The sequence below is a fragment of the Thermobia domestica genome, unplaced genomic scaffold (genome assembly GCF_964235325.1).
Source record: "Thermobia domestica unplaced genomic scaffold, izTheDome1.hap1.1 HAP1_SCAFFOLD_1049, whole genome shotgun sequence".
NCBI classification, from domain to species: Eukaryota; Metazoa; Arthropoda; class Insecta; order Zygentoma; family Lepismatidae; genus Thermobia; species Thermobia domestica.
In genome coordinates, this window is record NW_027656759.1 from 13,599 (window position 1) to 28,036 (window position 14,438).

The 14,438-nt window shown below is 35.5% G+C and overlaps 3 protein-coding genes across 3 annotated transcripts; 1 reads left to right on the plus strand and 2 right to left on the minus strand.

Annotated features, from left to right (window-relative positions):
- The first annotated feature begins 1,512 nt into the window (after positions 1-1,512).
- LOC145677574 (uncharacterized) lies at positions 1,513-6,312 on the plus strand. The gene has a single exon (XM_081748038.1). It carries the CDS (start codon positions 1,513-1,515, stop codon positions 6,310-6,312), a length of 4,800 nt encoding a protein of 1,599 aa, XP_081604164.1.
- Positions 6,313-11,578: 5,266 nt separating this feature from the next.
- On the minus strand, positions 11,579-12,265 carry LOC145677575 (uncharacterized). Its single transcript, XM_081748039.1, has one exon. The coding sequence runs from the start codon at positions 12,263-12,265 to the stop codon at positions 11,579-11,581; it is 687 nt and encodes a 228-aa protein (XP_081604165.1).
- A 714-nt stretch (positions 12,266-12,979) lies between these two features.
- Positions 12,980-14,107, minus strand: LOC145677576 (uncharacterized). Its single transcript, XM_081748041.1, has one exon. It carries the CDS (start codon positions 14,105-14,107, stop codon positions 12,980-12,982), a length of 1,128 nt encoding a protein of 375 aa, XP_081604167.1.
- Between the last annotated feature and the right edge of the window lie 331 nt (positions 14,108-14,438).

Sequence of the window (14,438 nt, forward strand, 5' to 3'; positions counted from 1 at the left end):
AGCATGTGTTTGTATGTGTTTTCGTGTTTGTTTTCCCGGAAATGCAGTTACCTGATGTTATCATAGAAGGTGACTCACCTTCCAAGGTTGAATCTTCCTTCTCCTCCTCCTCTTTCTGCTTCCATGTGCCCCATCATCATTCATTTTTAAACTAGATAGATGCTTTTATCACTTTAATTTTATTATTTTACCATTTTATTCAAATATGATTATTTGCTAATCTAATGTATTTGCTGCTAAAACCGATTTAAAAATTCGAGTTCTTGGCATCCAGGATCTGTTGAATTCACTTTCTATTATTTCAAAGATTAGTAAACCGGGAAACTAGCGCTACAAATTTTACATAAAAATCTATTCCAATAAATCTGAAAAACACCTTTATGAAGCGATAATTTCACTTTCTAAGTGTTGAGTACACGGTTCCATCTGGTGAATGTGATGCATATTTTTTTCACAATGCTTTATAAAGATATAAAATACTTGGGATCGCCATTTAACACTAATCTAATAATAATATATGACGTTCGAGAAGAACATCGGACTTTATCCCAATCATAAATTGGAATTTACTGCAATATGTTGTTCGGCTGCATTTCATTATTCTTTTGTTTTGTATCTGGCAACGCTGGACGATTGATAGTTCTTTATAAGTGTCAATGTGGCGTGTGTGACTGCATAGTGTGTAGTTGCTTATGCATAGCAATTACTGTATTTAGTTGTGTGTTTACAATATAATAAATAGTATATTGTACAACAAACTTTGTGTTCAAAATAATACAGTCCACGAACATTAAAGTGGTCCTTACCGGCCGGATTTTGTTCCAGTTGTGCATGTGCGTGGTTTGCGAACTTGTGGCGCAGTATCTTCATTTTGTAGTGCATTGTCAAAGTGGCGCAGAATTATAACAATGGAAGAACTTATAGGTAAGAAAACTGTCCTGAAACGTGAAGTGACTAGGTTAATACATAAAGTGAACGAGAATAAAGACAAGCCTAACTTCAGTATCAAGCTGTACACTGAACGTGCTACGCAATTACATGGCGATTGCACAGAGCTCATTACAAAGTTCATTTCTGTGGGTGGTGAAAGTGAGTTTGCAAAATATGACGGAGAATTTGGATTGAGTATAGCCCGCTCCCCCCAGTGAATTTTAACGAATCGTAGTGATTCTAATGATTCGTACTAGTTCATAATGAATCGGCATCGCATGTTATAAAGATTTAAGATGTAAATCTTGCGGTAAGGAAGCTCTTTTTGTATAAGTAGTGGTAGTAGTAGTAATAGCGGTAGTTAGTAGCCATAATAGTAGTAGTAGTAGAAACGGGTTAGAAGCCCCGCAGGGGTTGGTTGGGTTCTGTTCTCGATATAAGTAGTAGTAGTAGTAGTAGCAGCAGTAGTAGTGACTCTTCCAGTTCCGGTGACAAAAAACTGGGGGGAGCGGGCTATACACAAGCCGAGAATTTAATGAAGTGCAAAATAAGTTGGACTCTGTCTTAGAAATTTTGTACAATATGCAGTCACCTAATACTGAACAGGTAAATACATCTAATAAACAGTGCACAGATGTAAAGTTGCCAGACTTAGAACTTCCTACATTTTGTGGTAGAGTGCAGGATTGGCTATCGTTTCGTGACTTATTTGTTGCTGCTGTTCATAATAACAATCGGTTAGGAAATGCTCAGAAGTTGCAGTATTTGAAGACAGCTGTATCAGGAGAACCTGCTGTATTGTTGCAATCTATTTCCATATCTGATGATAACTATAAAGTAGCATGGGAGTTACTTAAATCAAGATATGAAGACGTGAGGGAGCTAGCAAATCATATTTTGAGCAAGTTGATTACTCAACCAGCTGTGAAGAATGAGTCATCAGGTGAGTTACGAAGATTGGTTGACAATAGTGTTCAGTGTGTGTGTGAACTTAAATCCTTGGGCCTTCCAGTGGAACATTGGGATGTGATTTTAATTTACCATGTGGGTGAGAAGCTAGACAAGAACACCAGAAAACAATGGGAGCTTTCATTGAAGAAAAACGAACAACCAACTTTCGACCAGCTGAAAGAGTTCATATTACAACGTGCCAAAGCGTTAGCTGCAGTGAGTGCAAGGTCACCGGCAGACACGTCTGCTTTAAAAACAAACAAAAAAGGCAACACGTTAGTTCATCATTCAAGTCCAATTGTGTCATGTATCATGTGTAAAAATAACCACAAGCTATATAAGTGTCAAAAGTTCATAAATATGTCAGTGAATGATAGGCATAGTTTTGTGAAAAAGAATTCGCTTTGTTTCAATTGTTTGACCTTAAATTGTTCCGTGAATAAGTGTAGTGTGAAGCAGGGTTGCCACACTTGCAACAAAAAACATCATACTTTATTGCATTTTGAAAAGAAGGATAAAGTAGATCAAGTAAATTGTTCTCATTCTATAAATCAAAAACTAATTCCTCAGGTGTTGTTGTCCACCGCTGTCATAAATATCAAAGATAATGCAAATAAGTTGATACAATTTCGTGCTCTTATCGACTGTGGTAGTGAATTATCGTTTGTAACTGAACGTTGCGTCCAGAAATTACGCATAAACAAAGAGAAAATAAACATGAGCATATCAGGTGTTACTGGTTCTAACGTTGGAAATTCTCATGCAATAGTTGATTTGTGTTTTCAGTCATTGTACAGTAATAATAATATTCATACTAAAGCAATAGTAGTCCCAAGAATCACAAGTAACTTACCCAGAGTAACTATTCAAAATATAGGTAATTGGGAAATTGTGAAGCAAGTAAACTTAGCTGATCCACAGTTTAATAAAAGCGGCCCTATTGATGTGTTGTTAGGTGCTGATATTTTCCCATTATTGTTGCTCAGTGGGAGACACGTAGGTACGAATGGTGCTCCGTCTGCCATTGAAACGGTGTTAGGTTGGGTATTGTGTGGTCAGATTAACTTAACGAATAACACATCAAGTGTTAAGTCATATTTTGTTTCTGTTGATCTCAATAAAACATTGCAAAGATTCTGGGAAGTAGAGGAGTTGCCAACTGTACAACATTTATCCGTTGAAGAGCAAACATGTGAGCAGTATTTTGCTGAAACTTACAAACGTGATGTTGATGGTCAATATATTGTAAAATTACCTTTTAAAGAAAATGTTGAGCCTCTAGGGGTATCACGGGACACAGCAGTAAAGCGATTATGCCAGATGGAACGTAAGTTACAGAAAGATCCTGATTTATGTAAACAATATTGTGATTTCATGAAGGAATACTTAGACTTAGGTCACATGGAAAAAATTCCTGGTGTAGAACTTGATAAGCTTGTATCTGAATCTTATTATCTGCCGCATCATTGTGTCTTAAATGAAAGTAGTTCTACCACTAAATTGCGGGTTGTATTTGATGGTAGTGCTAAAACTAGCAATGGAATATCTCTCAATGACAACTTAATGGTAGGTCCAAAATTACAAGATGATATTATCCCATTAATATTAAGGTTCAGAACTCATCCAATTGCAATGTGTGCTGATATAGCAAAAATGTACAGACAAGTTAAGGTAGATCAAACTGATTCTGATTACCAGAGAATAGTGTGGAGAGAAACAGTTGACCAACCTATTAGTGATTTTAGATTGTTAACTGTTACTTATGGAACCAGTTCGGCTCCATATCTGGCTGTAAAGTGTTTGCAACAGTTAGCTGTAGATGAAGGTTATTGTTATCCCAGAGCTGCAGAATTAGTCATGAATGATTTCTTTGTTGATAATTTAGTTTCAGGTGCAGCTGATAGTAGTGAGGCAATGGTATTGTACTCAGAATTAACAGCATTATTACACAAAGGTGGTTTCGAATTAAGAAAATGGTCTACTAACGACATGAATGTGCTAAATAGTATACCTTCTCACTTAAGAGAAACTCAGTCGTTAATTTGTTTTAATGAAGATGAGAATGTAAAAGCTTTAGGTATACAGTGGAATCCATCAAGTGATTCATTTTCATTTTTTATTGTTCTTCCCACTTCTAAGTCAGTAATGACAAAACGAATGTTACTATCTGATATTGCAAAATTGTATGATCCGCTTGGTTGGTTATCTCCAGTATCCATTGTTGCAAAATTGTTGCTACAATCATTATGGAAATTAAAAATTGAATGGGATGACGTACTTCCGAATGATATTGCTCGCTCGTGGGAAGCATATTGTCAAGAATTGCCATTGTTGAGACAGATTAAGATCAAAAGGTGTATTTCTTCTGAAAACATTGTGAAATATGATCTAATTGGGTTCTCAGATGCTAGTGAAAAGGCGTATGCTGCAGTAGCATATGTACGTTGTATAGATACATCTGGAAATGTGCAAGTATACCTAATTGCTGCAAAGACCAAAGTTGCCCCTATAAAGCAAATATCAATACCTAGGTTAGAATTGTGTGCTGCAGTATTGTTATGTAGATTAGTCAATACGGTCATTAAGGCAATGTTAATCAAGTTTGAACAGGTTGTCTGTTACACAGATTCTACTATTGTGTTAGCATGGCTTTCTTCATGTCCGAGTAAATGGAAAACATTTGTGGCTAATCGGGTATCTGAGATCCAACAATCAATTTTTATTAAATGGGCGCACACATCGAGCAAAGACAACCCAGCTGATTGTACTTCTCGTGGTTTGAATCCGTCACAATTAGAGTCTTATTCACTATGGTGGAATGGGCCAAAGTGGTTGATGGAATCAGAGTTACCTATTGTAAATATTAATTGCAAAAATCTAGATTCTGTTCAATGTGAGCAAAAGTCTTCAACTGTTAACATGCACATTAAGGTTGACTGTACAATAGTATATAAATTTTCATCATTATCTAGGTTAGTTCGTGTTACTGCTTGGTGTAAAAGATTTATTAGGAATAGCAAAATTAAACAGGAGTTAAAATGTAGTGGACCATTAACTACAAAGGAGTTGTCAAATGCATTAATGCATTGGATAAAACAAGCTCAAGAATCAGAATATCAACTTGAGATAAAATACTTACGTATGAAAAAACCTTTGCCTTATAATAGCAAACTATTGTGTTCAAATCCATTTCTTGATGAAAATGATGTCATGAGAGTTGGAGGTCGCTTGCAAAATGCTAGTGTAACATATGATTTCAAATATCCTATCTTACTTCCAAAACATGCTAGAATTACAGAACTTCTTGTAAAATCTGAACATATAAAGCATCTTCATGCAGGTTCACAGTTACTTTTATCTGTTTTGCAACAAAGGTTTTGGATTATTGGTGGTCGTGACTTTGTAAGGAAGATTGTAAAAAGTTGTGTAACATGTCACAAACAGTCAAGTGTAACAGCCTCTCAATTAATGGGTCAACTTCCTGTTGGTAGAGTAACACCAACTCGTCCATTTTTGCATTGCGGTTTAGATTATGCTGGTCCACTAATGTTAAAAAATATGAAAAGTCGAAATTCAAAATTGTTCAAAGGTTATGTAGCACTCTTCATTTGTTTCAGTGTCAAAGCAATCCATTTAGAATTGGTAAGTGACGCTTCAACAGAGTCATTTATTGCAGCTTTGAAACGTTTTATAGCTAGAAGGGGAAAACCTACTGATATTTACAGTGATTGTGGTTCAAATTTCATAGGTGCAAACAGAGAATTAAAATCCTTACTGAAACTTGTAACGAATGGTGATTCAAAAGAGTCTGTATGTAATTACCTCAGTATGCAATCTATAAATTGGCATTTTAATCCACCATTCTCACCTCACTTTGGAGGCATATGGGAAGCTGGTGTAAAGTCTGTCAAGTACCACTTGAGACGTGTAGTTGGTAACACTATACTCACATTTGAAGAAATGTATACAGTTTTGTGTCAGATTGAAGCATGTTTAAATTCTAGACCATTAACTGCTCTATCTTCTGATCCTAATGACTATCAGGTATTAACTCCTGGTCATTTTTTAATTCACGATGCATTAGTAGCAATACCTGAACCAAATGTGTGTGAATTAAAAATCAATCATTTGTCACGCTGGCAATTAACTCAAAGATTGGTCCAACATTTTTGGAACCGTTGGCAAACAGAATATTTGTCTCGGCTGCAACAAAGGCCAAAGTGGTGGTGTAAACGTGCTAATATCAAGGTCAATGATTTAGTATTAGTGAAGGAAGATAAGACATCTCCTCAACATTGGAATTTAGCAAGAGTAGTTGCTGTTTATCCTGGTGTAGATAATATTGTTAGAACTGTTACTATTAAAACTAGCAAAGGTGTCTTCAAACGACCAATTGTAAAAATTTCTCCTCTTCCATTTAATGAAGAATAATATGTAGAATGTGTAGTGTAATGTGTAGAATAATATGTAGTGTTGAAATGATATTTCAAGGTGGGCGGTATGTTCGGCTGCATTTCATTATTCTTTTGTTTTGTATCTGGCAACGCTGGACGATTGATAGTTCTTTATAAGTGTCAATGTGGCGTGTGTGACTGCATAGTGTGTAGTTGCTTATGCATAGCAATTACTGTATTTAGTTGTGTGTTTACAATATAATAAATAGTATATTGTACAACAAACTTTGTGTTCAAAATAATACAGTCCACGAACAATGTCGTCGGATTAACTGACAGAGTTAATCCCACAATACAGTAGATTGACTAAGAGAAACTTCAAGGGTTTTTTTTTTAGATAGCTCTGCATCTGTATGCTCCCAGAAAAGTACGCTGCGGGTTTTCCAATTTTGCAGAGAAAAACTACTATTAGAAAATCAGAAAATACTAATAAACCAAAACGAAATGAATGCACTACGCACTTTATGAATCGCCATACTGCATATATTTGTATTTCTAGCAAAGTAATTGAGATTTAATGCTTTAACAAACACGATAGCAAGGCTGACGAACGTGAAGACCGGTAAGTTCTGAGATAGATCACGGTAGTCTGTAATAAACTGTCTCTATTGAACATTAGTATTTATAATTCAAAATGGTCATAAATGTGAGACAGAATACTCAAGAGCTATTTGCAAAAGAAGAGCTCAGTAAAGACACAACTCAATTATGTGTCCTTTCGTACTTAACACATTCCAAAACCGCATTATACGTATCCTAGATTAATCATTATGGCGAACACTTTATATATACACTGAGTTAATTCTGTATTCTTGGTTTCTTTGTCAATTACTTTTTCCCCTCAGTGGCTACACTGTTAAACTCGCAAACAATTTTCATGCTTTTTGATATTAAATCTTTCAAACTGTTACTCAGGAATATCATAGAGCGCACTTCAAATTTCATATTCTGACTTTCGATATTCACCTGTATAATAGAATAACGGATGCCTACCTAAGTAAGAGTTCATTCCTCCATCGTAGTTTCAAATCTAGATGAACAAATCCCCATCCCAGGATAAAGAAAATTCACAGAAAAAATATGACGGAGAGAAAGTTAGCGGACTGACATCATGATAGATTACTGAGGCTTTCCACAGTAACCTGGGAAAAAATATGCAATAATTGAGTATACTTTCATTATGAAAAATTTTCATCAAACTGACACGTATATTACAAGAAGCATTTTATACCTTTCATAATAAAATTTCAGATACTCTCAAGAGTTCTCATGTAGTTACATGGCTAAAATAAGCACCGGCGATGAGGGAGGACCAGATTCTATTCCCAATGGAGTTTCATGTGATTTAGATAAGCTCTTAAGTAGCACAACCACATCTCGTATGGCGTCTCAGTCGGAATCATTGTGCCAATTTCAGCCGGAATTTATAATAATGTATTGACAAAAAATAATAATTATTTTAATCACAAAAACTATATAATAATAATGGTAATAATAGTTGAAACAACCAATTTAACAGTAGTATTAAAAATATCCAAAGGCAAGGAGTCAAAAAGGTTTTCGTAGTTAAGTAATGTTGTAATACAAGATAGTATTCATCCCCTGAGTTAAATATTCTAATGATTGTTGGAGATATTACAATAGTTTCGATAGTTTATGGTATGTATGTATCGTCTAAAATTACAAGTCTAAGCTATTTCACAAAGCTTATGGAAGATTTGTCATTTAATACCTAGGTATATTACAAGCAGAAAAATTAATAAATTTATTACAACATACTTAAAAGAATAAAGTTGTTATCGCAAAGCAAACTCATTAATGAAATTGTGTTACATACCTCTTATTTTGCCTATATTTTCGAAAGCAGTAATTTTAATTAATTCTTAGTGTAAGAACAATGTAATTCTCTACCAAACTAAGTACCCAAATCGGTGAACTTGTGGACATTAAAGCAAAATAAAAGATATTCGATGTTTTTTAGCTTGATTGTACAGCGGCTTTATAATGTTTTAGAACAATAATTAACTTAAAAATGTTTCATAACATTTCATATGTTTCAGGTTAAATATAGAAATGGCTAAATAAAGTAGATGCAACAACGTAGATGGAAACCAAACAATATCCAGGATGGAATTTCAAAAGAATAACAAAATCCTTGTTCTTTTTCTGTTGTTGTACTTCCTTCCCAGAAAAACAGCAAACGTTATGAAAAACACTGTTATTACAACTTATCAGTCATATGAGCTTCACCTGGCACATTCGGTTTGGCGTTTGATTCCAAAGGTATTCCCTGACGCTAGTACTGTTGCTTTCCTATATAATCTCAATGAACTTCATACTGAACTTCTCGCTTATAACATCATGAATAAAAATGTAATTCCTAACAGTTCACCTAAATAGTAATAGTACATCCTCTTCAGGCGTTTCAATAAAAAATCCAATAATTGGTGACAATGACGTTATATTTCTAGTCACGGAAAGTGAGCAGGTTCTCACGTATTTATTAGAAGATGCAGCTAGCAAGTATTATTGGAATAACCGAGCTAATTTCCTTGTTATTTATGTATCAGTGATTGGACATACTAAAGTAGATATTAGTTCTCTATTGTTAGGATTTTGGAAGGCACAAATTCTTTATGTTGGGTGCTAATGTTTAAGAATTCATCTTGTAACAATGCATCTAAACCAGTTGTTTTTGTGTGGTCATACAACCCTTTCTTGAACACGACATATAAGGGCAACATAACACCAGAACAATTATCAGGAAATATTTCGATAATTCAAGCTTTCTCAAGGAAGAAAATAAATGATCTTAACAAGTATGTCTTGACTATGACTCATATGGAAGGAAACGCCCTTCCAATTTTCTCATCCATAAAACTTGGTCATACTGATAACTACACAGTAGAAGGTTTCATTGTGACCGTGTTTGAAGCACTGAAAAGTATATGAACTATGAAGCTAAAAGTATTATAAACCACGTACCTCTCAAAATTGGATATAAAGCAGAGAATGGTACTTGGTTGTACATGATAGGAAATCTTGTGAGAAAGGAAGCGGACATGGCAGGTGTGACTTTGTCATCAATTCTTGAAAGATATAAAGCAATTGATTTCATAGGTTGTATTTTTATTATAAGATATGCAATTTTAGTGCCTAAAGCGAAAGTACTACCAACGTGGGTAGCTTTGGTATTATTCTATGAAGCCGAAGTGTGGTACTGTATTATTAGTTCTTTTTGTGTGATTCTTGTTTTACTAATAATATTTCAAACGTCTGACTTTGCTGAAGCTCATATTCAGAATAGATTATGTACAGTGTTTTGTTATGTATGGTCAATTCTTTGGCAAGTGTCAGTAACTCAGCCAAAGATTAGCGCAATAAGGATAGCATTCTTTGTGTGGGTTTACTTTAGCCTAATCTTTGGGTCATTATACCAAGGAGGTATTGTGAGCATTTTAACTATCCCCAAACAATATTCTGATATCAACACTTTTCAAGAACTTGTAGATTCTCAACTGGAAATCAGAGGCAGTAGAGTTTTTAAGATGATATTAAATGATAAATCGAATAGATTGCTATGGACACTTCATGAAAAATATATGTTATAGATGTTAACTTTGAAAACACAATAGCGAACTTAATAAAATACAGAAATATGTCAGTTTCATCTTTAGATAATATTTTAGATTATTATGCAAACAAGGCTCATAAATGCTTAAGTTGTCATCCGGGCATTCACATGATGAATGTAAAAACAGATATCCGACCTCACGCTATTGCTTTAGCAAAAGGTTCACCATTTCTTCATCGTTTCAATACTCTTATTGGAAGAATGAAACAGGCTGGGTTAATCGAGAAATGGGTACAGAAAGTTGTGCAACAATCTAAGGATAACCGCAAATGTGAAAATCCTTGTGGAACTGGTGTCGAATCTATTTCATTGTACAAAATACAACCGTGTTTCTACATCATTGGAATTGGATATATAGGTGGACTTCTTGTATTTGTTGTTCAATAATTACGACAGATTTATGATGAAAGATGTCAGAAAAAAGATTTTGATGGATCCGTAGTGCGTATAGGATAATTCCACTTTCTTAAGTTTACAGGTTTTTGAATCGTAAGAGAATTGTATAAAAAAGAGGAAAAGAATTATAATTCTGGGTTAATGATATCATTTTCTATGAATTGTTCTGTTTAATTCAAAAGATTATGTTAGTATCAATAGACATATAATGTGTCTTAAAAAAAGAAAAGTACTAAACTCACATTTTCAAAACGAAATAATAGAAAATGCTGAGTGTTGTTTCCTTGAAACATACCTCATTGGACATTCCTGTTTTTTCCCGGTAATTATAAGGATGAGTAAATTCCCGGTAATGATAAGTAAATTGCTTGTAATGAGTAGAATTGTAACTTTCAATTTTGTCTATGTCAAGTTGTGCAGCACGTCGTTTGCAGACTACTGTACTGGATATTCTTGGCCCCTCCCGAAATAAAATCCTGGTTGCGTCACTGCGTACAATGAACATCTGCGATGAGCCATCGCGTTATGCAGTTGTAAATTCGTTGCTACTTGATAGTTTTTGCAAGCTATGATTTATCATTGGTCATTGGAAATTTGGTGTCAAAGCAAACACAAGATTTCCAGAAACATAAACTTTCAAGAGAATATTTTATGATTATTATTGTATTGCCACACGTGGTGTCTGAAAGGTCCTCTGACATGGATAACTCTGTTATTAACAGAGTTACAACAAAATGTAAGAGGAGAATCCGTCTACAAATATAATGTTTTTAGCAGACAGTAACTTCATTCATTTGTGTTGTGGGTCCAGGTAAATGATAACGTTGCATTTTCATGTAGAATTGGGCGCATATAGAGCGTACAGCCCAAACGGCTTGTCCGATTTGAAAAATTCTTTCACTTTAGATTGAAAACATCATATTTGGAGACGGTTTCCCCTCCTACATTTTGTTGTAACACTGATAATAAAAGAGTTACCGTATGTCATGGGACTTTTGAGACACACTGTATAGTAGCTGAAACACTAAACAAATAATAGCCAATAACTTTTACTATGGAATGAACAGGACAGCTTACTGAAAATTGTAACACTAAACAACATAATAACTTTTGACTGTGGAATGAACACGACAGTTTTACTGAAAATGATAAACACTGCTGAACCACTAAAGAACTAATAATTTTAAAAATTTAAGATTATTTTCAGCTCAGATTACGAATTGCGGAGTTCCTGAATAACTTCGTTCACAGACACTAAATTTAACATGTCTCCTTCGGTCGATGTAAAATCATGAACTTGAGAACTAAAAGGATCTGATGAAAACAGCTGATACAATTCTTTCCATTCGTTGTTGGCTCCAACGAAATTTGTACCATTGTCGCTGTATATATTGAGACATCTTCCTCGTCTGGCTATGAATCTGCGTAAAGCTGCTATGAATGACTGCGCTCTAAGGTCTGTTACCAATTCCAGATGTATTGCCTTGGTGGATAAAGAAACAAATAACGCAACGTATGCCTTACGTACAGATCTATTTCTAACTGCTCCTGATTTTATGTAAAACGCTCCAGCGTAGTCCACGCCTACGTTTAGGAATGGTCTGGCTTGCTGCACACGAGCTGCTGGCAACTGTCCCATAAGTTGTTTTGAACCACTGGCCTTTAACTTGAAACACGTGAAGCAATGATGAATCACTTGTTTTACTACCTGTTTGCACCTGATGATCCAATATTTCTGGCGTAGTGATGACATTAATAATTGGGGTCCAGCATGAAGTAATCTTAAGTGTTCTGTTTCAACTATAAGTTTTGTTAAGTGTTGATTTGAAGGCAGAACTATTTGATGTTTGGCGTCAAACGGAAGTTGACTATTCTCCAATCTTTCTCCAACTCGGATCATGCCTTCACTATCTAAAAATGGATGTAAATTCTTCAATTTACTTCTTGGCGGAACAATGCTTCCATCACGAAGATGCTGTAATTCGCTGTGAAATCCAATTTCTTGTGTCCATTTGGTGCAAACATGAAGCGCTGTGTGGAGTTCTTGTACTGAAAGACCTTCTGTTAGTTTGTTTTGCTTCTGTCTGATGTTATGAACAAAACGTCTACAATATGCTATTGTCCTAACTAACCTTGACAATTTTGAGAATCTTGTTATGGTTCAATTGCACCAATTGTCTAAAGTGACTGTTAATGTTATTGTTCCCTTATTCTCTGGAACTTGATCTGGTTGCACCTTACTTGTCACTGACCAATTAGATTCTAAACTAGAAAGCCATTGTGGACCGTGCCACCATAATGAATATTCCTTTATGGAAGCTGCATCTATTCCTCTTGAAATCAAGTCTCCAGGGTTGTCTGAAGAAGTTACATGTTTCCAACAGCTAACGTAAGTTAAGTCTTGAATTTGAGCTACTCTGTTGGCCACGAAGGGTTTCCATTTGTTGCACGGGGAAGCTAGCCATGCCAACACGATTTGGGAGTCGGTCCATAAATGGACGCTACTTATATTCAATTTTAAAATTGGTAAAATCTTGTGAACTAATTTTGCCAAAACAACTGCTGCGCATAACTCCAGACGTGGGAGAGTGATTTTCTTGACTGGGACCACACGTTATTTAGCACATAATAACTTAACTGATATTTCTCCTTGTTGATTGATCGATCGCATATAAATACAAGCTCCATATGCTCTTTGAGAAGCATCTGATAAACCATGGATCTGAATATCCGCTATGTTTCCTTGAACGAGTACATATCTGTCGAATTTAATCTGATTGTTTAATGGAAGCTGCTTGTATAATTGAGTCCATTTCTTTGCTAATTCCATTGGTATACTGTCGTCCCATTGAACCTTTTGCCGCCACAATTCTTGCAAAAATATTTTGTATGAAATGACAACTGGTGAAATTACTCCTAATGGATCGAATATAGAGGCGATGATTAAAGCAATCTGACGTTTAGTAATGCACTCTTGAACCTTCATTGTTGACGTCTTGCTTTCAACGAGAGATATATCCTTGTCTGGATGCCATGACAATCCTAATGCCTTGACGCCTTGGCCTTCGTGGAACTGGATTGGACGCTGCACTTCTCGAAGCTCTGGCAAGATGGATTCCAATAACCTTGGATCATTCGAACTCCATTTCCTAAGTGTAAAACCTCCCTTTCCCAGTAACTCTATCAATTGCTTCTGGACCTCGAGAGCTTGCTGTATGTTGCTCATGCCACTACAAACATCATCAATATATAAATCTCGACGTAATATTTCTGCTGCTACAGGGTAATTATGTTCTTCTTCGTCTGCTAATTGTTGTAGGCATCTTGTGGCCACAAATGAAGCACATACCGTACCATACGTTAGTGTTTTCAACTCAAAAACTTGAATCGGATCATTTCTAGATCTTCTCCACAATATACGTTGTAATGACGTGTCTTCTGGATGAACATTGACCATGCGATACATCTTAGCGATATCTGCAGTGAATACTACCGAATGAGTTCTGAAGCGCAAAATTATAGAAAACAAATCTTGCTGTATTGTAGGACCAACTAAGAGAATGTCGTTGAGGCTTTTTCCGTTGTCAGATTTTGCTGAAGCATCAAACACCACACAGAGCTTCGTTGTAGAGCTTGTGGGTTTAAAAACTGCATGATGTGGCAAATAGTATGCAACGCTTACGTCCTCCTTTTTACGCTCATCTATCCTTTCCATGTGACCAAGATCTTCATATTCTTGCATGAATTCCGTATATTTAGCTTCAAAGTCAAGATGTTGATCGAATCTTCTTTCCAATTGCTTTAATCAACCAATGCTTGCTGATAAGAATCGCCTAAAACTGTACGGTCTTCAAACAAAGGCAATCGTACAATGAAACGCCCTGTATGATCTCTTGTTGTATTCTGAACGAAATGTCGCTCACATGCATGCTCTTCGCTTGATCTAGGTGTAACAGTAATTTCTTTTAGTTCCCAGAATTTTTGTAGTTGTTGCTGTAGATCTATGTTTGTCTTCACAAAACATGTTGTTAATGGAATATGGGGGTCACGTTCTTGAGGAATGCGTCCTGCCA